Raw genomic sequence first — 22,448 nt, 5'->3', positions numbered from 1 at the left:
ATCTTATATTTAAAATCATGCCTATAGTGATATAACTCATTAAACATACATATTACAGACCTAGGGTATTTTTGTTTGAGGTCCTTGGTTGGTGACCTTGAAATTGAGGTCAAAGTCAAAGGTTAAAAGGATGTTCTATATTTTGACGTTTGCTTTAAATTCATATTTATACATTATAAAGTCATATGAACTGACATTTTAGATTGATTTTTAGTATTTTGATAATAAAATAGATCTTTACCTGTGGAAAGACCTTCAATTGTTCTTTGAACAATTGGTTTTTAATTTTTTTTTTTTTTCTTGCGTAGTATTGAGGTTTCAAAAGATGTCGCTTAGATATTTGAAATATGATATCATATAGTTTATACGCTTTAAAAATTTACAACGACAAAATAAAATACTTTACAGTGTAAGAGTTATCTCCCCTAACACTGTTTTTCTTGTGGCCACTACTCCTTCGCAACCATAAAAGATTATGACAAATTTATTTTACCAAATTACTCGTTACATCTTCAGGATTAGGATATTCATTTGAACCGATGCTTTACGGAGACTCCATATGAGAGTTATTCCCCCTTTTTCATTTGATTCAAGTGATATGCATTTCTAACAAGTAAACCATAAGTGATAGAGACCTAGGGTATTAAGATTTGAGGTCCTTGGTAAAAAAAAATGAAAATGAGGTCAAGGTCAAAGGTCAAGGTCATATTCTAAATTTTGATTTTGGCTTATTTTCACTAATTTCCAAAAACCGTATTACATATCGACAAATAATTTTTCATAAATTGTTAGTTGCGACATGTCCTTACTTGTATATTTTGGTTGAAAGGGTGCGCAGACAATAAATGGGAGTTTTTGCCCATCTTACATTTAGAATTATGTGTAAAGTGATATTACTCATTAACCAAACATATTAAAGACCTAGGGTCTTTTGATTTAAGGTCCTTGGTTTGTGACCTTGAAATTAAGGTCAAGGTCATAGGTATATAGGACGTTCTAAATTTTCACCTTTGCTTTAAATTCACATTAATACATCATAAAGCCATAGGAATTAACATTTTAAACTGATTTTTCATATTTCAATATCAAAATAGATCTTTACTAGTGGAAAGACCTTCAATTGTTCTCTGAACAATTGGTTTTTAATTATTATTATTTTTTTTTTTTTTTTTCTTCCGCCTAAATTTTTTTCTTGCGTTGTATTGATGTTTCAAAAGATGTCGCTTAGATATTTGGAATATGATGTCGTATAGTTTATACGCTTTAAAAATTTACAACTGCGTAACAAAATACTTTACGTTGTAAGAGTTATCTCCCCAAACACTGTTTTTCTTGTGGCCACTACTCCTTCGCAACCGTAAAAGATTACGACAAATTTATTTTACCAAATTGCTCGTTATTTCTTCAGGATTAGGATATTCATTTGGACCGAAGCTATCCGGAGACTCCATATGAGAGTTATTTCCCCTTATGCATTTGATATGAGTGATATGCATTTCTAATTAGTAAACCATCAGTGATATAGTCCTAGGGTCTTTGGATTTAAGCTCATTGGTCCAAATAAATGAAAATAAGGTCAAGGTCAAAGGTGAAGGTCATATTCTAAATTTTGATTTTGGCTTCTTTTCACTTATTTTCAACAACCGTGAAAGATATTGACAAATTATTTTTACTAAATTGTGAGTTGCGACATGTTGTAACTTAAAAATTTTGGTTGGAAGGGTGCGTAAACAATAAATGAGAGTTTTCGCCCATCTTATATTTAAAATCATGCCTAAAGTGATATAACTCATTTACCATACATATTACAGACCTAGGGTCTTTTTATTTGAGGACCTTGGTTGGTGACCTTGAAATTGAGGTCAAGGTCAAGGGTTAATAGGATGTTCTAGATTTTGACCTTTGCTTTAAATTCATATTTATACATTATAAAGTCATAGGAACTGACATTTTAGATTGATTGTTAATATTTTGATAATAAAATAGATCTTTACTTGTGGAAAGACCTTCAATTGTTCTTTGAACAATTGGTTTTTAATTATTATTATTATTATTTTTTTTCTTCCGCCAACTTTTTGATCCTTCGCAATTTTTTTGTTTCACAAGATGTCGCTTAGATATATGGTATATGATATCGAGCAATTAATACGCTTTTGAAACTGACACCGCGTAACCAAAATCTTTTCAATGTAAGAGTTATCTCCCCGAACACTGTTTTTCTTGTGATCGCTTAATATTCGCAACCGTATAAGAAACCGACAAATTTATTTTACCAAATTGCTTGTTATATCCTCAGGATGATTTGATTTGTTTTGACCGAAGCTATACGGAGACTCCATATGAGAGTTATTTCCCCTTTTATATTTGATATAAGTGATATGCAATTTTAACTGGAAAAGCATAAGTGTTAAAGGCCTAGGGTCTTTTGTTTTGAGGTCCTTGGTCCAAAAAATTGAAAATGAGTTCAAGGTCAAAGGTCAAGGTCATGATCAAAATTTTGATTTTGGCTTGTTACATGTATCTCTTATTTTCAGAAATCATATAAGATATTGACAAAATATTTTCATAAAATTGTTAGTTACGACATGTAGTAACACATAAATTTTAGTCGAAAGGGTACGTAGACATTTGACGTGAGTTTTCCCCCTTTTTATATCTAATATCATATATATGGTAATATAACTCATAAACAATATAAAGTAGAGGACTAAAGTCTTTTGATTTGAGGTCCTTGGTTGATGACCTTGAAATTGAGCTCAAGGTCATTGGCAAAATTAACGTTCTAGATTTTGACCTTTGCTTTTACCTCATATGTATACATGATAAAGACATGGGACTTTTTGCAATAGGTTGCAAGCAATGTGACCTTGTAAAAGCCAACCGGAAGTGACCTTTTGTTTACCGGAAGTAGCTATTTTTTGTTCTAAATAAATGTAAAAGTATAAAGAACCATATATTTTTGGAATCAGTGTCAATTAAACTATCAAACTATACCGGAAATTACGTCATTTGAACCGGAAGTTAACAATTATCTCCCTTATCTATATCTTTTTCCATAGAAACCATACATTTTTGGAATCAACGTTCAATAAGCTGTCATTTGACGGTTCAATTGACATTTAAAACCAAATTTTTAATTTTAATATTTTCATATAAAAAAAGATCCTTACTGGTGGAAAGACCATCAATGGTTCTCTGAACAATTGGTTTTTAATTAAGGTCTTTCCTTTTTCAAAAGGGAAAGACCTTACTGTATTTCTTCTGTTTATTATTATTATTCTTCCGCCAAACTTTGACAAAGTTAGCAGCCTTAACCGTAAGACGTGTCGCTTTCATGTTCACACCTTGTATTAGTGTCATGAATACCTATCCAGAACTCACCCTATTAGTCGAAATATTTTGTCGGTTCGGAGTAATCCCTCCGAAACCCAAAAACCTTGTTATCGTTCCAACACCGTAACCGTAATAGGTAGAAAAAAAACAAAGGGTGAAATTTGTTCAGGACCAGACCCCGGTTCAACGACTCATTAGTAGGGTTATGCCCCTATGAAAATTAACCGGTGTTGGTTGACCACCAAAACTCAGAAACCGTAAGTCGTAGACACCTAGGATCTTTACCATTCATCATCATTACATGTATCTTTGAAAAATACCTCAAGGTCAAATTTGTATGTTGACCTTGACCTTTGACCTAACACCTTGTTATGGGATAATCTCAGAAACTATTATACTTACAGAAGTTTTAAATAGTGGAAAATGTTTGGGTCATTACGGCGCAACTTTGTTACATTTTGACCGAAGAGATTTGACCTTTTTTTAAGGGGCATAACCCCTGTTTTAGGCTTCTGGTAAGACAAAATCAGGTTTTACTATATAACCAAAGGTCCTAGGCCCATGGGGTCTTCAGCAATGACATTGGGGACTAATGACCTTGACAAAGGTCAAAGGTCAAGGTCAAGTCCCAGATAGCGAATTGAGTGTTTTTAAACCTAATATAAAGGATTTTTAGTGTGTTTTAAAGCTTTTTAAGGTTGACCTTGACCTTTGACCTTTCACTTTTTATTGGATATCTCAAAAACTATTATACTTACAGAAATAGTAAATAGTGCAAAATGTTCAGGACATTGGGGACTATTGACCTTGATAAAGGTCAACAGGTCAAAGGTCAAGGTCATGTCCCAAATAGCGGATTATATGTTTTTGACCTTATTGAAAGGGTTTTTATTGTGTAATAAAGCTTTTCAATACATTCTACGTCTATTGGAACCTGTATTTTACATTACAAAAGGAAAGACCTCTCAATTGTTCAAGAACAATTGACAGTTTAATTATTATTATTATTCTTTCCGCCAAATTTTAACGAAATTTCCCAAAAAAAGTACGCGACATGTTGAAATGATATTAGGTATTTAGTATCGGTTGACCAAAAGCTATCTTGTGGTGAGGGCACGACCCCGTAACATTTCCTTTATAGGAGTTATCTCCCCTAACACCAAAAACCTTGTTATCATTCTAACTCCATAACCATAATAGGTAGAAAAAAAACAAAGGGTGGAATTTGTTCAGGAACAGACCCTTGTGCTTCGCTACATTTGAATCGAAAAGATTCAACGACTCATTGGTAGGGTTATGCCCCTTTGAAAATTAACAAATTTCGGTTGGCCACTGAAACTCAGAAACTGTAAATTGTAGCCACCTAGGATCATCACCAATGATCATTAATTGACATGGACATGAAAATTGACCTAAGGTCAAAGGTCAAGGTCATGACCTAGATTTTGACCTTAGCTTGTTATCGGATTTCCTAAATAACCGTAAAAGATGGCTGATAGAATGTAACGGAGGAAATGTGTGTCTTGTTGAGATCTACATTTGTTATGTGGGTTTAAAATCATTGGACCAACTGTTATGGATCTAGGGCACCAAAACTGTTTTTGGGGTCCGAAATGATGATTGTTTGCTTATAACCCAAAAGTGGTTAGAGATAGAAAGAAACTTTGAATTGCAATAATGATCAGCATAATAAGATCTACAAAGTTAGGTCAAGGTCAGAGGTCAAGTCCCTAGCAACGACATGAAACACCTTAGCAACCATATATGTTTGAACTTAGAAGGCTATGGATAATATAAATATGAAATTTTTAATACTGGAAATGACATTTTTGTCCCTAGCAACGACATATAAGTCCTTAACAATCACTTATTTTTTTAACTTTAAATACTATGAATAGTACATATGACATTTTTAATACTAACAGTAATATGTTTATCCTTATGAATGATTTTTGTCCTTAGCAACCACTTGTTATGAACATAAAAGTCCTTAGAAACCATATATTTTTTAAACTAAGAAGGCAATTAATAAAAGAAAAAAGGAAAGACCTATCAATTGTTTATAAACAATTGACTTTTAATATTTTAAACTGTTTTCGTATTAAAAAATAATTTTTGAATAGAACATTGATTATTTCGTTTTAAACAATAGGATGACAAGTACAAGAAAAATAAAAATACATATTAACATGATTAAGTCACACTGGAAACACACGTTTTCTTCCGCTCTGACGTCCTAATTGTATCCATTTGATCTTGATTGTTTTATTTTCAATCGATATTTGTGTTGAATACTTAAGTACTTCGGAACGACAATCATTGGGATGTTCGGTGAGATTTTCGAGTTGACTATAGTTCTCATATCAAACATTTACTTGCAATTGTATACATATACGGACTTGCAATCGTTATTAATAACAAAGAGTTTTGTAAATTCCTTGTTAAAACACATTCAATAAGGACCGCTTATGCCATTGTTTTTATTCAGCATTTCTTTACATTTGTTTCCATCTGATGATATTCTCTGTATAATGCTGGTCTCAGAACCGCCAAACTATATGTTTCCCTGTCGGTCAAGTGCTACGCCTGCTACTCCGGAAACATATTTACTGTGTATAAGTGTTCGATCCAATTGGACACAAAATAGTTTGTCACGACATCTAACAATTAATTGATCATGTAAATTATTGTATACCATGAAAATGATATAATCAGTTCCTTGTTGAATTGTTTTTAGAATTTTTCCATTGTTGTCTAATGTTTTGATATAACCACCTTCACCACCAACGTATATTCTGTCTCCTCCAGCAGTGATACCATAACATGTAAATCCAACGTCAACTTTGTTGTCCTTTGTCATCGTTGTGGTGTTTATAAATTGTATAGACTTCTCGTCGGGCAAGGTAACAACAGCTCTGTCTGTTCCGGGTATCACAGCAACATCAAAAGGTCGAGATGACATTGTTATCTCTGTCTCATAATCTTTACAGTCTCTGTAGACATACACTTTCAGTTCTGCTGACGAAGGATTAGTGAGGAGTAGTTTATTATCATTTGTTATTGATACAGATCGAAGAGCATAGTTCACCTTAGTTTTAAGTTTTACTTCAGTATCCCTCTCAAACCCTACAATGCGTTTCATTGGTGCTGCAATTATCTGGGCCTGTTGAAATTTCCTTGGTTTGTATTGAATTTGACTTGGTTGAACATACTCTAAAAGCTTGACATCTTTCTTTTCATTAAAGGTTATATCAATTTCTTGTGAATTGAATACCATCTCCTGAATTTTGGCCTCGGCGCTATGAATATTTGCTACTTGTTGATGCAAATATATAAAGAGCTGATTATTTGATCCATGTTCTCTCAAAAAATTCATTTCGTTCTTATTTTCTATAACATCGACCAAGACTTGTGATATTTCTTGCTTTTGCTTGTTGATTTCCATTTCATGTTTTCGTTGCAGAGATGAAAAACTGACAGTTAGTTCATGTTCCAACTCGTCAATTTGTTTCAACAATTTTGATTTCCATGCTGCGATTTGCTTAGTTACTGCTGGTTTACATTTCTCTATTGATTGTAAGTTCGACTGTCTGTTATCGTTTAAAGCATTAAATGTTGTAATAAGATGCGTCATGTCTTCCATAACATCATTAAACAGTGCAGACTTTTTAACATCTTTCGAGGCAAGTTCCATTGGAAGTACGTTCTTGCAAACCCAGTGTTCATTGGAAATACAGGCTCTACAGCATACGATCTCATGGTCTGTGCAGAAATAATCCGACAGCATATCTGAATGGACGTGGCAGTTTTTTTTCGTAGATATCAGAGTATTGGTGCCGATTGACAACACGTCAATAACATGGTGAGATTTAAATGCGTTCAATCGACAATGAGATACGGCACAGTCTGTACAAAGTCTTTCTTCACAGTCTGAGCAATACTTTGTTGCTGTTAAAGACCTATCAGCTTCAGAGCAAGGATCACAGAAACTAGCTGATGCCATAGGAAAACTTCTACAAATATATGTTATATTTTTTTTTAATTCTCAAAATCGAAATTTTTTCGAGATTTTCTGTATTCAAGCAAGTTTCTCTGAGCAGTAGTAACATTAGAGGAAAAATTAATCCTGCATGCGATTTTGTACCTAGAATTTTGTTTATGTTAGAACAAATCAATGTTAAATGATCCATAGACGACAAGGATTGTGTCACAACAACTTCATTGAACTTTAATAAAATTGAGAATGGAAATGGGGAATGTGTCAAAAAGTCAATTTATAATAAGATGCGATAGACCCCGACCATTGCCTAATTGTCCATTTTTATGTTATAAGATCGAAATGATTTTAGACAAACACTACAAAAGCTTAAGTTCCGTACTCGATACTGTTTCATAACCTAGACGTCATGTTGACTTAAATTCAAGGTTGGAGATGTTTGAGTACATTCAAATGTGACAACAACTGATTCAGACAAAATAGTTATTGGCGGTGCCAGGCTTATAATATGAAACGCCAGACGCGCGTTTCGTCTACAATAGACTACTTAATGATGCTCAAAACAGATAGAAAGCCTAAACAAGTACAAAGTTGAAGAGCATTGAGGACCGAAAATTCTAAAAAAAAAAAAAGTTGCATGTACCAAATACGGCTAAGGTAAATATAGGCACCAGTAGTATACCGCTGTTCAAAATTCATAAATTGAATGAGAAAAAAACAAATCTAACTAAAACAGCGGGAAAACATCAAATATAAGAGGCCTAGGAGAACTACGACACAACAGAAACACAACATTAAAATGAGGAATGTGTCCATGGGACACAGATGATGCCCCTGCTTGATTTTATATAATGTTATTAGGGGATAAATTCAAGAAGGCGAAATTGACGATTCCATAATGTGGACTTGATCTAATTGGTGTAGCAATACGCAATGTTATAAGTTTCCTAACATTTGAATGAACAAAACGTTAGAGGACGGAAACGAAACATTAAGCATTTGTTGTCCTTTTCTAAAGGGTAATAACTCTCGAAAGGTGAAAGTGACGCAACCCAATTTCAAACGTGATCTTTTTTTTTGTGGTAATTATCATCGTGTATAAGTTTCCTAACACTTGGATGAGGCAAACTAAAATAGATGAACGAAAACCATTTCTTGAGTACAGACGTACAAGTGTAAACTGTAATGCCCCCTACTACAGCGGTGGCATATAAATAGATAAGGTAGTCAAATGTTGCAATCGGATCGGGAATGGTATGATATACATTTGGAATAATGAGCTTATTGTTTCATGGAAAATTAGCACATACATATAGTGTTGTATTATAATTTTTGCTTAGGCTTTTTCATATCTAGTGTTTTTTTATATTTCAAAACATTATTTAAACTACAAAAAATAATCGATTCAAAACACAAATTTTATTAGAGACACCGTAGCGTATTGTTTTATGCACTATGTGCGCTTGACGTCTACATAAGACTCAACAGTGACGCGGGAATCAAAACAGTTGGTAGACCAAATCATTACAACACAGCAACCATTTCATGTAAATTTCTAGTTAACCTTTTCTTTGCTCAAAGTAGAACATTTACCAAACAACTAGCAATGCGATCGTTTAAGGTAGATCATAAGTATATACTTTTTGAGACAGAGTTTTCTTATAATTTGCAAAAATGAATATTTTACCATGCTTTTTTCAAAAATATAATAAAAAGTATGGGTCACCGTGGCATTTTTCAAGCTATACTTCGTTGAAAATTGCCTAAATTTGGTTAGATTGTTCCTGAAAAAAACATATTTGTGTGCATAAACAAAATTCTATGAGATAGAATTTTGAAATAAATTGTGAGAAGATAGGTTTTATTAAATGCTTTAAGAAAAGAAAAAGAAAAAATGATGTCACCGAACTTGTTGTTTTGCTACAATTAAAAATAAAAAAATTCTCTATTAGTCCAGTATAATTTTTTACTAAAACAGTTATCTTACCTTAAATGGCTCATTTGAAAAAAAAATGATTCTAAAACCCCCGAAAAAAAGATGTTTGTCTAAATATCTTCAATTATACAATAAATCATCAAGTGTTCTTAATATAAATAAACAGTCTAACCATTAAATTGCAAATCTGTCTCCGAATTTGCAGATTTTGGCAAATAACTATACCGAATTTGTACTGGGATTGTACAATCCAAGATAGCGGTATACCATCAATCTACCTTAAACGATTTGCACTTCCCTAACAGTGATTTTTACTTGGATATCTATTACATAAAGAAGTATAAGATAAAAAAAAATTACTATCCATTTAAAACCAAATTAATTTGTTCACAAAACAGATATATTTCAAAATAACATGTGACTAGGTAAACAGAAACGGAATAAAGAAAATGTTGTTAAAGTATTTACTTTCGGTTTGAACCATATCTACCTGAGCTAGTTTAGCTCTTCTTCAAAAAAATCATTGCAAAACTAAGAAAACATACCTGATTGGTTTACGTAAAGTCTAAAAGTAAAAAAAAAATCCAAAACCAGCGATGTCGACCGTTTTAACGATTCGCACTTCGCTAACAGTGATTTTTACTTGCATATTAATTACATAAAGAAGTATTAGAGAAAAAAAAACTTACTATCCATTTGAAACCAAATTAATTTGTTTTACAAAACAGAAATATTTTAAAGTAACATGTGACTAGCATAACAGAAACGCAATAAAGAAAGGATTGTTTACTTTCGGTTTTAATCGTATCTACATAAGCTAGTTTAGCATTGTTTATCTCTTCGTTAAAAAAAAACCATTGCAAAACTATAATTAAACATACCTGATTTATTTACGTAAAGTATACCGATTAAGAATAAAACCACGACGGTTATACTGTTTAACTTGAAATACTGGTTTTTGAAGACAAAACAACGTTAACAACTGTGTGATGTTTGTCGATTTTAAACACTACGTGGCGCTGTTATCCACCTACATGTAGTTACACATGTTACACTTCCTGGTTAAAAATAAATCACACGAATTGAATATTCTTGCCAAACGATTTTTCACTACAAAACAAATGTTTATTGCTAGAGTTTTTATAAAACAAAATTTAAGGAAGCTGGCTTGTCATGTTTTGAAGTGTTTGTCAGATTTTCGGAATCCTCTGGTTTTAGCCATTTGAATGCCTTGAAAAAATTTGCCCGGTGACACCCATTTTTCTTTTTATACATCTTTTACATGTATAATTATAGGTCATCTGTTAAAGTCTTATAAAATTTTAATTATTATTTAATAGTTTTTGAGATCTTAAACTTGTCAATGATAAAGCTATGAAAAGTCAAGAGAGAATATTTTCCCGCCAACATTTCAATGGCTAATATCTCGAAAACAAGCACGCTGACCTATATATTTTTCTTGCTTTTTGCATTCCTTTATTAGTCCCCTATCAATATAAACTAGTGTTTTGAAAAGTTAATTACTTTGAAAACGAGAAGCGAGCTCCCTTAAAACAATATTACAATAGATATTCATGCCAGTTGCAGGGGATATTTTATTTCGATTTTATGATTTAAGGATTTTTTGACATGCAAAGACAGGGGTCAACATGGTCAAAGCGAACATTTTTTTAAATACCTTTCCAATTCTGAAAAATACCATGGTTTGTTTTACAAATGTATCACTTAAGGATGTTCGCTGCTCAATTTCAAAATAAATAACTTTTCATAAAACTAGTATGTATTGATAGTGAATAAATTGAGGAATCAAAATAGCAAAAATAATATAGGGGTCCATGTGCTAGTTTTCGAGATATAAGCCATTGGAATTTTAGCGAAAAAATATTCTCTCTTGATTTGTCATAGCTTTATCATTGACTAGTTAAAGTTCTCAAATACTATTAAAAAATGAATAAAATTTTATAAGACTTTCACAAATGACTTATTATTATACATGTAAAAGATTTATACAAAGAAAAATGGGGGCTCATGGGGATTTTTTTTAAGGCATTCAAATGGATAAAACCAGAGGATTCCGAAAATCTGACAAAAAATACTAAACATGACAAACAGACATCCTTAAAAGGAAATATTTTATATTCACTTTACCACATTGTTTATTCACTTTTCATTTATACACAATGATCTCGAGGCAATGATGGGCAATGCCAGCCGCAGTTCGGAGTTATACAAACATCAACATATACTATTAAGAAAATGATTGTCAATGTTACACCTCTCCATCTAATCTCCAGTTTGTAAAAGTAACCAATTATAGGCCAAAGTACGGTCTTCCACTCGGAGTCTTAGCAAGCTAAAAGGGCACATAAGTGATTAGTTCAGACCATTTAATCAGGAAAACAAACGGTATTTTCTATATAAAAATGATAGACCAAAAGTACTTATGAATGACATCAACAAACGATATAGCCTATATTTAAAAATCAAATAAAAAGCCTACAAATAATCCACCAAAACAATGTCGAAAACTGAAGTTTCACATCTGTAAGTAACACGAAAAAGTTCAAAAAAACTCGAATGAACGTGGCCGGTTTGGTTTGAAAAACAGAAATACTTTAATTTCATTCCATTTTCAAACATTGGTTTTATTGTAAGTCAGATCTTCCATTTTCAGTTTGTTGCTGTTAGTTTCGTTAGACATGTGTTGACTAGAGTTCTATGATAATTTCTATGTATGTATTCATCAACGTTTAGCACTAGGACCGTTGTAAACTTTAACATATTGTACACATATACCTGTCTTATAATGGAGAATAGTCAATTGCTTTCTTGGGGTCTTTTTGGCTGTTTGTAGGGTTTGGTAACTGAAGCTTGTGTATTCTCCGGATTTCATTTAATTCTTATGTAACTCAATTTTTGCGATGTAATGATATTACACGTTTACATGATACCGTCTGTTCTTTTGATATCACAATGTTAAAAAAATTATATTTATATTCATCTGATCATTTCGGGGCCTTTAATAGCTAGCTATGTGGTTTAGGTTTTTATTTCCATTGTTAAAGCTGTACTGTGACATATAGTTGCTTATGTATGTCAATGTGTCTGTTGTGAAGAGTTGTCGCATTGGCAATCATACCAAATCTTCTTATTTTTGTATTAGGTTGAAAACATACTTTTTTTTTATTGACTATCTTCGACTTATTACACGAGTCATATCCTATATAAAAGAAAAAATCAAAATCAAATAAGCTGTCTACTAAGAATAATAATTGAAATGAAAATCTAACGACACGAAATTTCCCCCTCAAACCTGAAAAAAAGAAGGACTTCCAGAAGAGTAGACAGTTCGAACAGGTTAGTGGTCATCTGAGTTAAAGATTTTTAATCTGCACGGTCGGGATGACCCTTTAACCTGAGCTACCACGTTGTTGGTGCCAATTATTGTTACTTTGGCCGTGCAGATTAAATGGCCACGAGCATCACTGAAGAGACATGTTTTGTCGAAATGCGCATCTGGTGCAGGAAAATTGGTACTGTTAATGTTATTAAATAAGATATACTGGTTTGCTTGTTCAATAATTATAGCATACAGTATAATGTCAAACTTCTGCAGACATCACTCACTTTGTCAACCTGTCATTGAATTCAATGGAATTTGTATATAAGCTTTTCTATTTACCAAAGAATAGTATTTCAATGCAACGTTTCAAAATATTTCTTTTTCTTTTTCCGTATTCAATGATACTGGTGAAGATACTAAGTTGTTTTTAATTGACATTCAAACTCATTCTAAACAGTTTCTCAGTTACTTTTCCAATTGCTACAAATCATTTACTCCAAAACCTTCATAGAATTGAATGAAACCTTTGCAGAAGGTTTTTTTTTAGGATTTAGAGATAACATCTTAAGTATCATTAAAATAATTTTGTTTCTTTTTCGGAAATTTTGCAGTAAATATTTATAGACAGACATGATAACATTAATTTATTCTGAAAAGACTTTGACAAAGCTTATTTTCCAGATTAAGAATTAACATCAGATCTGAAGAAAACATTTGAATAAAACAAATCTGTATTTTACTGATAATTCACCTCCAGGACATTCTTTTTTTTTATAATCAGCCTGACACGAGGGCAAATAGAAGAATTCTTTCTATTTCGTTGTTAATATCAAAGGAGAAAAGGATATATTTGTTAGTTACTGATATGTCATCTTTCCTAAATGATGCATGGGTATATGAGACAATATCTGAAAAAGTCTAATTTCCATGTCTCGCCTTTAATTAGACATCTTTTTGAAAAATTTTATGTTTCAGTATTAACTCAAGTATAATAATGCACCAACTGCAACCAATTAAACAATCTTTTTAATATTTCATCTAATGAATTATTATAATTTAAATGGTCAACCCTCCTCCCCCCCCAAAAAAAAATAATCATATTGTTCCCTGTTATTTTCTGAAAATTAAATCATTCAAAGAATATCTAAATTAAGTAAACAGCCTTCCGATTTTCACAAATCTGATAGATTATATAAAATAAACTTCTCCATTACTGATCTTATTTTGTTATAACGAAAGCATGTGAGAAAATTTAGCATTTTAAAGGGTCTTTTGAATGTTGTCCCCAGGTGTACATTCCTTCCTGTTACCGCTGAGATTTTTTCCACCTGTGGACACGTTTTAAAGACCAAACATTTATTTTTTGTAATGTTATGTGAAAAGCATCATTTCCTGAATGTATGAACCTATTATTTTAGTTGAATAGCAGCAAGTTTAAAAAGAAATGAACTCCCAAAGATCAGAATCTGGAGAAAAATAATTTTGTTGTTTTCTCCTGTTACAGCCTTTTTGTGTACCTTCTGAATAAAATAAGCAAAAAGACAATAATACATAAATAACAACAGACTACTAGCAGTTAACTCCAGACTTTAATTAAACTGGTTGAAAGATTATGATTTCATCATATGAATATCAGGAACAATCCTTCCCGTTAGAGATTAATTATCATACTATCATAACATATATGAGAAAAACATAACCCGTGTCATACCAACAACTGTGTTTTTATAGCATCTTGTCAAACGATATGTAGATAGGTAAACTTCTACACAATTCGAGTAAATGAACAAAAAGTACTGCGTAATTACTTTCTGTTACGTTCTGTCATGTTACCTGATAAAAAGTAACAGCATAACCATAATCAGTAACAGGAAGGATGTTCAAGACAATTTCACTGATGAATCAAAATGTTAATCTACTATATGCCAACCATTTCATTTAATATAAGTTATCATCACCATATTAAATAAATCTCAAAGTAATATACAGTATACTGAATGAACAAAATTGGTTTTTTGCTTTTAATAACAACAGAGAACATTGTGCAATTCTAGTACATTGTAGTATAGTAGATAGTAACAGAAAGGAATTTATTTTAGAATTTTTCATTACCTAGGCAGATTTTTCATCTGGCAAATACAGTTTCAAAGGATAAATGACATTGTTTGCTGTTATCTTCCAATTATGATCAATAATAAATGATTTATTTTTCTTAAACTATGAAATAAAGCATTTTTTGGAGAAAAAAATCCTTTCTGTAACCAACTCTGTCCTGATACCGTTGTCCTGTTACTCAAGATTCTTTCATGTTACCGACATCTCTGACTATATTTCAGTATATCGCTAAACCTTTTGTATTACAAATGCTAAAATCAATAATTGCCATTTACTAAACTATTACAGGATATCATAGTAAACTACAAATAGTGTCTTAAATTTATTCCTTATTCCCATTAGAAACTTTTTAAAATTGATTCATTTTGGTAACATGAAAGAACTGGAATTATTTTGTACCATTTTTGAAATTGCAATTGTTACCACATTTAACAATTGTTTGAATAATACAGATAACAGTTCCTAGATCCATAATGTGTGTTCTTCGATTTTTGCTATTAAAATACCGTGTCTCCAGACTTTTTGTGATTTTTTCTTCTTGCCAAAAATTAGACTTTTCAGATATTGTCTCATATGTCGGATTCTTATAATTGTTGTGAACTCAAAACTCTTTAGTGAGACATTCCAAATGAATAATTTTGCATTTAATCACACTATTGTTTGCTGCGTTGATTGCCACTCGTTGTGATAAAAATTCACAAACTTCTGTTGCTAGAAGTTGATAGGAGTCCACAATAAGAAAATATTCAGACAAATAGGCCATACACAAGCGAAAAAAACATTCGCAATCTGCAAAGGTTCCTGGCACTCGTGACGATAAACCTGCAAACCATTCCTAAACACAACATTTGAGAGAACCTCCGGTTTCTATAATTTTACTATCAGGACAAGAATAATCAGATTATCTAAAATTATCATTAGTTGTGCCAAACCAATTTTCAAACCAGTCCCATCCTACACACAGAAGATCCTTGCGTTCATTTTGTTTTTGTTTTAAAGCTGAATAATATACGGCACTTTTACACAATTTGTTACAATTTCAGATCATCTGTCATTTGGCATTATGGATTTCAATTTGTTTCCATTTTATACTGCTCCGTTCTTCAATTTCAAGAGCCTGTGTCGCTCACCTGTATCCACTATTTATTTTTTTAGAAATCATGTTAATTTAGGTCTTATCATAATAAATAGAAATTAGTACCTTAATAAAGATTGAGGCAAAATTAAGTCCCAAAAGGATCAGTAGTAAAATCAAAAGAGGAGGATGTTCGAATTTTCTTTTATAAGAAATACCAATTAATTGGAAAAAAATTACTTAAAGGATAACACCTCCAAAATAATGTCATTTCACGATTTTGGTCACGTTGACTTATATAATTATGAGTAGATCTTTCATTAGTCGATATCTTTGCGGTTTATGAAGACTCCTTGTCATTATTCAAATTATTTTTCAAGTTGTGACCTATTGAATTATTTTTTTTACAATTTTCCCAAATACTTTTATAGTAAACTCCAATGTTTTTTTTTTTAGCCATGACAGCCATGTTGTTTGGTAGACAGGGTCATCAGATACATTTTGCAACCAAGATATCCTAATGAAAATTTAGTTCTATGTTGCCCAGTAGATTAAGGGTTTTATCAAAAATTATTGATAATTGCAATTGACTATTTAGAGCAATAACTTCTTAATAGATCTGAACCTGATGAACATGTTGACCGCTTTTCGTATTTGCTCTTAAGATTTCAATTTCAGAAATATAAGCCAAAAACTACAAGTTACACCTATGTTCTAGTGTAAGCCATGTCGGGCTTTTTGGTTGGCAGGCATCTTTGGGCACATTTTTTAACTGGATACCCTAATGATTATTGTGGTCAAGACGTTTTGTTGAATTTGTCTGTGTAATTTCATAGGAGATGACTTTTTTTAAACTTATCTACACAAAAATGTTAATAATTGACCAAATAGTGCAATAACTCCCTAAGGAGTCAATTGACAATTTAAGTTATGATGAGTTATCTAAATTTGCTGAACATGATTGCTGTTTAAAATTTATCCGTATCTATAATAATCTTCAAAATATTAACCAAAAACTGGTGAAAAAACTTAAAAAACTAAGTCATAGACAACAATCAAACAACAGGTTCATTAGTCCATTTGACAATTACCGATATGATTCTGTTATTACACACTTTTTAAACAAAGTCCTTACCTTTGTCAATCGTAGACTGGTTATATACCGGAAAATATTGGGCAATGCAATTCATGATTAATTGAAAGTGATGTATCGGTGGTTTACCTTAAACTTATTTTTCAAGAACTTTATTATGTCAAAAGTATTTTAGCTTTACAACAAGATTTAAGCAAATTCAAGGTTACTCACATTACGCAAAGTTTAATTTGCACTTTCTGGTAGCTTCACTGTAAATAAAAATCAAACTCCTTCATAAGGGAGACAACAACAAAAATGAATCTCTAAATATAGGGTCAATAACGGGAATAGGCAAATAGATTATTGCTCTATGAGGTTTGTTACTCAAGTTGTTTACGTGGTTATTCCATCTGAGATCGGATGTAAATGTGCAGCTGTTGTATTTTATTTTTTTGGGGTGTTGACTGATTCAAAATTATGACCATATATATCACTGTACTTTGTTGCAACGGCTTCGTTTTTCCTGTAGAATGTGAGTTAATTGTTAATGTTCCGGATAGAAGAACATTACCCTTTTTGTTTTGTTACTACTAAGTTTGTTCAGATCCTTGTTTTAATCATTGAAATATTTGTTTGATGATGTTGTGATGTAGACTGTTGGTGTAAGCTGATGTGTAGACCATTTATTCCATATAACAGGAGATGCTTTGCCTTGTTGTGAACGCACCAGGAAGCCTGCTATTAACAACACATTGGTTAACTCAAGGATCTATTAACCTTATGCCGAATTCATTTATAGACCATTATGGCTCCTGTTTGTGATCAAACAGGGTTAGACACGATAGTGAAAAAATTGAATAACTATCGATCATCATCTATCTTGAATATCCTAGCATTGCCGGCCACACCAAACTATTACGTACGGAACAAAGTCCTACGTACCGGAAATGGTCCTTACGGGAAGCTATATTTTTATAAAGATATACTTTATTAAATTCTTAATTAAAAACTGCACGTGAAAATTTTATTACGCATTGTTTTGATCTTGAAAGTAATGCATGACGAGAATGCAAATATTTTTTCTCTTTTTTGAGGATGACCTATAGTTGCGTACAAGTCTGTGTTATATTGTTTTTTTCTTATTGATTTCTCATTGGCATTATACCACATTTTGTAAGTCTTTTTAATATCAAGACAGCTCAGAAAATCAGATATTGTTTACCAATTGATGTATACTTCAATATTAAAATCTAGAACTTTCACCCTTCTCAAAACTTATAATTTCTTATGTTAACTAAATATAATATAGATACATATCTAAACACATGTGTAGGTCTGTGTTTACTTGAGTGGCAATTCTAACTGGGTTGGCAATACTTACTAGATATTTTTAGGTATTTAGGCCATCGGTAGTCTTACTTGTCGAAAAATAAGTATCTGATTCTATGCAGATATAATGCAAAATCCATATGCAAATACGGGTATCCAGATCTGTAGGGGGGTTATGTAGGTCTAATGCCTTCCCTGGAAATTCAAGTAAGGCATTGTAACCATAGCAACCCATCTAACTATCTGTTGTGTGGAATGTCGTTATTTTAAGTTATTGTAATCAACATGGTGGTGAAAATAGCAATGCAACAAGAATTTATTTTTGTGACGAGAGCGAAAAGATATCAGTGCCTCTTAACGTTAGGCAACCAACAGTCACATCAAGCGTTAATTTCTCTCTAAATGATTAGAAATCCGTCTGCTACTTGTACATCTTAATTTCTAAATCTAACAAACGTGCTGTAAGTTCATGTTCAAAATCTTCAATCCGTTTCATTAACTTTGATTTTGCTGATTGAATCTGCTTAGTTATTGTTGGTCCAGCATTTATTAGTAATTGTAAGTTTGACTGTCTGTTTTCGTTTAAAGCATTTAGTGTTGTAATAAGATGTGTTATGTCTGCCGTAACATCGTTAAACAGTGTAGAATTTGTAACATCCAAAAACGAAAACAGACAGTCAAACTTACAATTACTAAATTTACGTAAAAAAAACATTCAATTAATCTATGAGTGATACAGGGGAGCCACGAATTTAAGTGTTCACTAAATTACAACTGTCCAAAAGGAATGTATGTAATGATTTACGAAATCCTCGAATTTAAGTATCCACGAATAAGCAATTTTTCCTTAATCCACGACAACTGGTATCCACAAAAATAAATGAATCCACTGACAGTAATGTTTGTAACCTTTTCTTTGAACGTAATTATGGTTTTGTCATACATTGTCATATGCATATAACCAAATAGCTTATTTTAAAGTGTCTTTAAACTAGAATAACCAATCAATATCAATGTCAGGACTTCCGATCATTTTAAATAAATTTTACCTAACAAAACAGCAGTTATTTTTTTCATACTGTTTCCACCTTTTCTTATAGATAACATTTTGCTTCAATTCCTACTTCCTGCAGTCCAAAACGTTCCGTTATCGTAACACTTTCATGTTTTTTCGTTCCAAAACAAGGTCGTTCTTTCGTCGTCTTAATTTCAAAGAGAATAAATTAATTCGGAAGTTTTCAAGGTCTTGCTTCATTTCAAAAAATTTACACATTCAATCAATGATCATCAATTGTATAAAACACAACACAACACTCACTAGTATACATTTACCTTACAACAACTTATATCGGCCTTTCAAACGATTCGCACTCTCCTGATAGTGACTGTTTATAAAGAAGACAACCAATAAGAACTTTATCCATTTGAAACGAAATTAAAGTTTTATAGGAAAACGGATTTTTTTGTTGTAATAGTTTAACAGTAACGCAATAAAAAACGGATTGTGAAATAATTTACTTTCGATTTAAACCATATCAACATAAAATTAGCTCGTCGTCAAAATCAAACAATAACACTGCTAAATTAAGAAAACTTACCTGTTGGATTTAAACGAGATCAACAGTTTCAAAATAAACCACGACTTTTCTGTTGTTTAACTTGCTATACTGAACACAACAATTATCTAAGTAAATACCATCTCGAACTTTATGTCAGGATTATAAAAGAATACTTAAGTTAATTTCATGTATGACATTTTCAAACACTACGTGGCGCTGTTATTAGTCTAGTTTAATAAATAAAACTAATTTAAAAAATTCATGCAAAAGGATATTTCAATAAATTGAATTATTTTTTGTTACAGTTTGATATCTAAAAAAGCTAAAAAAAAAATAAATAAAAAAAAGACATAACTAAAATATTACAATACATAATTATCATGATTATACATGCGACTGCAGGGGTATTTTGTCGTTTTGAGGTTTTAAAGGTTTAGTGACACAGAAAGGTGTTAAAGCATACTTAGCTGTGTTGTGCTGTTATGCTATTGTTTCAGAAAAAGGTAAATATGCTATAGTTTCAGAAAAAGTTAAATATGCTTTTGTTTCAGAAAAGGGTAAATATACTGTTGTTTAAGAAAAAGATAAATATGCTAATGTTTAAGAAAAATGGAAAACGTTTGGTACCCATAATATGTTTAATCCCACTACAAATGTTTGCACCTGTCCTAAGTTAGCAATCTGATGTACAGTAGTTGTCGTTTGTTTATGTAATTTATACGTGTTTCTCGTTTCTCGTTTTTATATAGATTAGACCGTTGGTTTTCCCGTTTGAATGAATTTACACTAGAAATTGTGGAGCCCTTTTTAGCTTTTTGTTCGGTGTGAGCCAAAGCTCCGTGTTGAAGGCCGTAAATTGACCTATAATGGTTTACTTATCTAAACTGTTATTTGGATGGAGAGTTGTTTTATTGGCACTCACACCACATTTACAATGTTTTCTATCTATTAAGAGGAATATTGCATATACAACTTTTTCAGGCATCAGTAGCCAGTGATTCTTTTTAACATGATAACCTTAATGGATTGATATAAATCGTTGACAGAAACAAACATAAAGATCAAGAAAAAGCATAAGAACGGAAAAGTTTGATTAAAAAGTTCTGTATTTAACTTTTAAAAATTTACCAGAACAAACTTATAATCATCATTACAGGTGCACTAACGCAGACAGTTACAATCATGGGTAGGACAGAGGGTTATGCAGAACGATTGGAATTGTTTTAAATATAAAAGGAGAAAACGAAAGATTATTTAGTTACTAAAATATTCTCTTTCGTGAATAATATATGGGTATAAGTCAGATTCTCAGATTCGCTGCAAACTCTTTAAAAGTCTTTAGATAGACATTCCAAAAAACGAATTTTGCATTTAAACAGAATGTTATTTGCTATTTTAACTGCTGGAACAACACTATGTTTGTCTGTAAACAATGATAACGCATCGATAAACCATGGTTGCTTAAATTTATAGGAGTTTCACAATAACAAGATTCTAACAAACAGGATGTGCACACAAACAAAAATAATAAAAAAAATGAACAAATCATATCTTGCTTTGATTGAACTAACTGGTTAATTTAATTGTCAATTTGTCTTTAACTGATAAATTCTGATAAAATGAATTCTTGATGGATTATCGTGTATTTATTACACACTAAAGATTAGAAAATACACTTAAAGATGTACTTATTGTAATAGGTGGAACTAAACAATATAGAACTTAATATTGAAACTTAAAGTCAAAAGTTTGGAAACAAAATAAGCTAAAATTAATTTTTTAAGTTTTTACAACGGCGGAAAAAAAGTTGCCTCAGCCTTTTACCTTATATTTTCATTGCACTGCTATAACTAATTAGATCTCAGATTATATAATTCTAGAATCTGCTTGAATTTAACTTAGTAAACTTTTATGATTTAAGGCAGCAATCATTTGAATTTTTTTTTTTTTGGGGGGGGGGGGGGGGGGGGGGGGGGGCTATGGTTTTTTTCGGAAAAAAAAAGTTTGTTTCCAGGTTTTGGTGAAAAAAAATAATTGTTTGTTTCACACCTTAGCTGCCACTCTATATGTAATGCTAAAATTGAAAGAAAAAAATTGTTTTCGGTTTGTCGCTAAAAGAATATATTGATCTTCGCCGAAGGCGTAAAAAAAAAAAAAAAAGTTTGCACAGAAAAAAAAAACATAGCCCCCGCCCCCCCCCCCCCCCCCCCCCCCCCCCCCCCCCCCCCCCCCCCCCCCCCGAAATTCAAATGGTTGCTGCCTAATGAAATCTGGTATCTTACACGTCTCAATCTTCAGAATCGCCTTATCTAAAAAATATACTACCATCGCTAACGTTTTTAACAATAAAAATCGTGGTTACCCTTCTATCGATAAGTGTCCATGCCGCAAAATGACTTACGTGTCCCCGTCTTTCCACCAACAATACAGTAAGGTCCACATTTATTGGTCGCACATTTTCTCTAAATTTGAAACTGATATTACTCTGAAAAACAAACAGTATTATTTATTTTACTCACATGAAACAAACCGGGGTGCGGTATCAGTACGTAGGTGAAACTGGGCGATACTTATCTAAACGCACGCAAGAACACCTGTATCGTTTTAAAAGACCCAATAAATTCAAAAGTATCATTTATCAACATCTTAAGAAGCACAGTCTCCTATTAAATATTTAACAGTTAAC

At 31.9% G+C, this 22,448-nt stretch overlaps 1 protein-coding gene across 1 annotated transcript; it reads right to left on the bottom strand.

Moving 5' to 3' along the window:
* Positions 1-5,887: 5,887 nt before the first annotated feature.
* On the bottom strand, positions 5,888-7,336 carry LOC134727998 (E3 ubiquitin-protein ligase TRIM71-like). Its single transcript, XM_063592398.1, has one exon. It carries the CDS (start codon positions 7,334-7,336, stop codon positions 5,888-5,890), a length of 1,449 nt encoding a protein of 482 aa, XP_063448468.1.
* Between the last annotated feature and the right edge of the window lie 15,112 nt (positions 7,337-22,448).

The sequence above is a fragment of the Mytilus trossulus genome, chromosome 8 (assembly GCF_036588685.1).
Source record: "Mytilus trossulus isolate FHL-02 chromosome 8, PNRI_Mtr1.1.1.hap1, whole genome shotgun sequence".
Classification (NCBI taxonomy): Eukaryota; Metazoa; Mollusca; class Bivalvia; order Mytilida; family Mytilidae; genus Mytilus; species Mytilus trossulus.
This window is presented reverse-complemented; position numbering and strand designations above follow the sequence as displayed.

What these genes read in the sequence shown, in the direction of transcription:
- LOC134727998 (XM_063592398.1), bottom strand. Translation starts at nt 7,336, where the DNA reads ATGGCATCAGCTAGTTTCTGTGATCCTTGCTCTGAAGCTGATAGGTCT.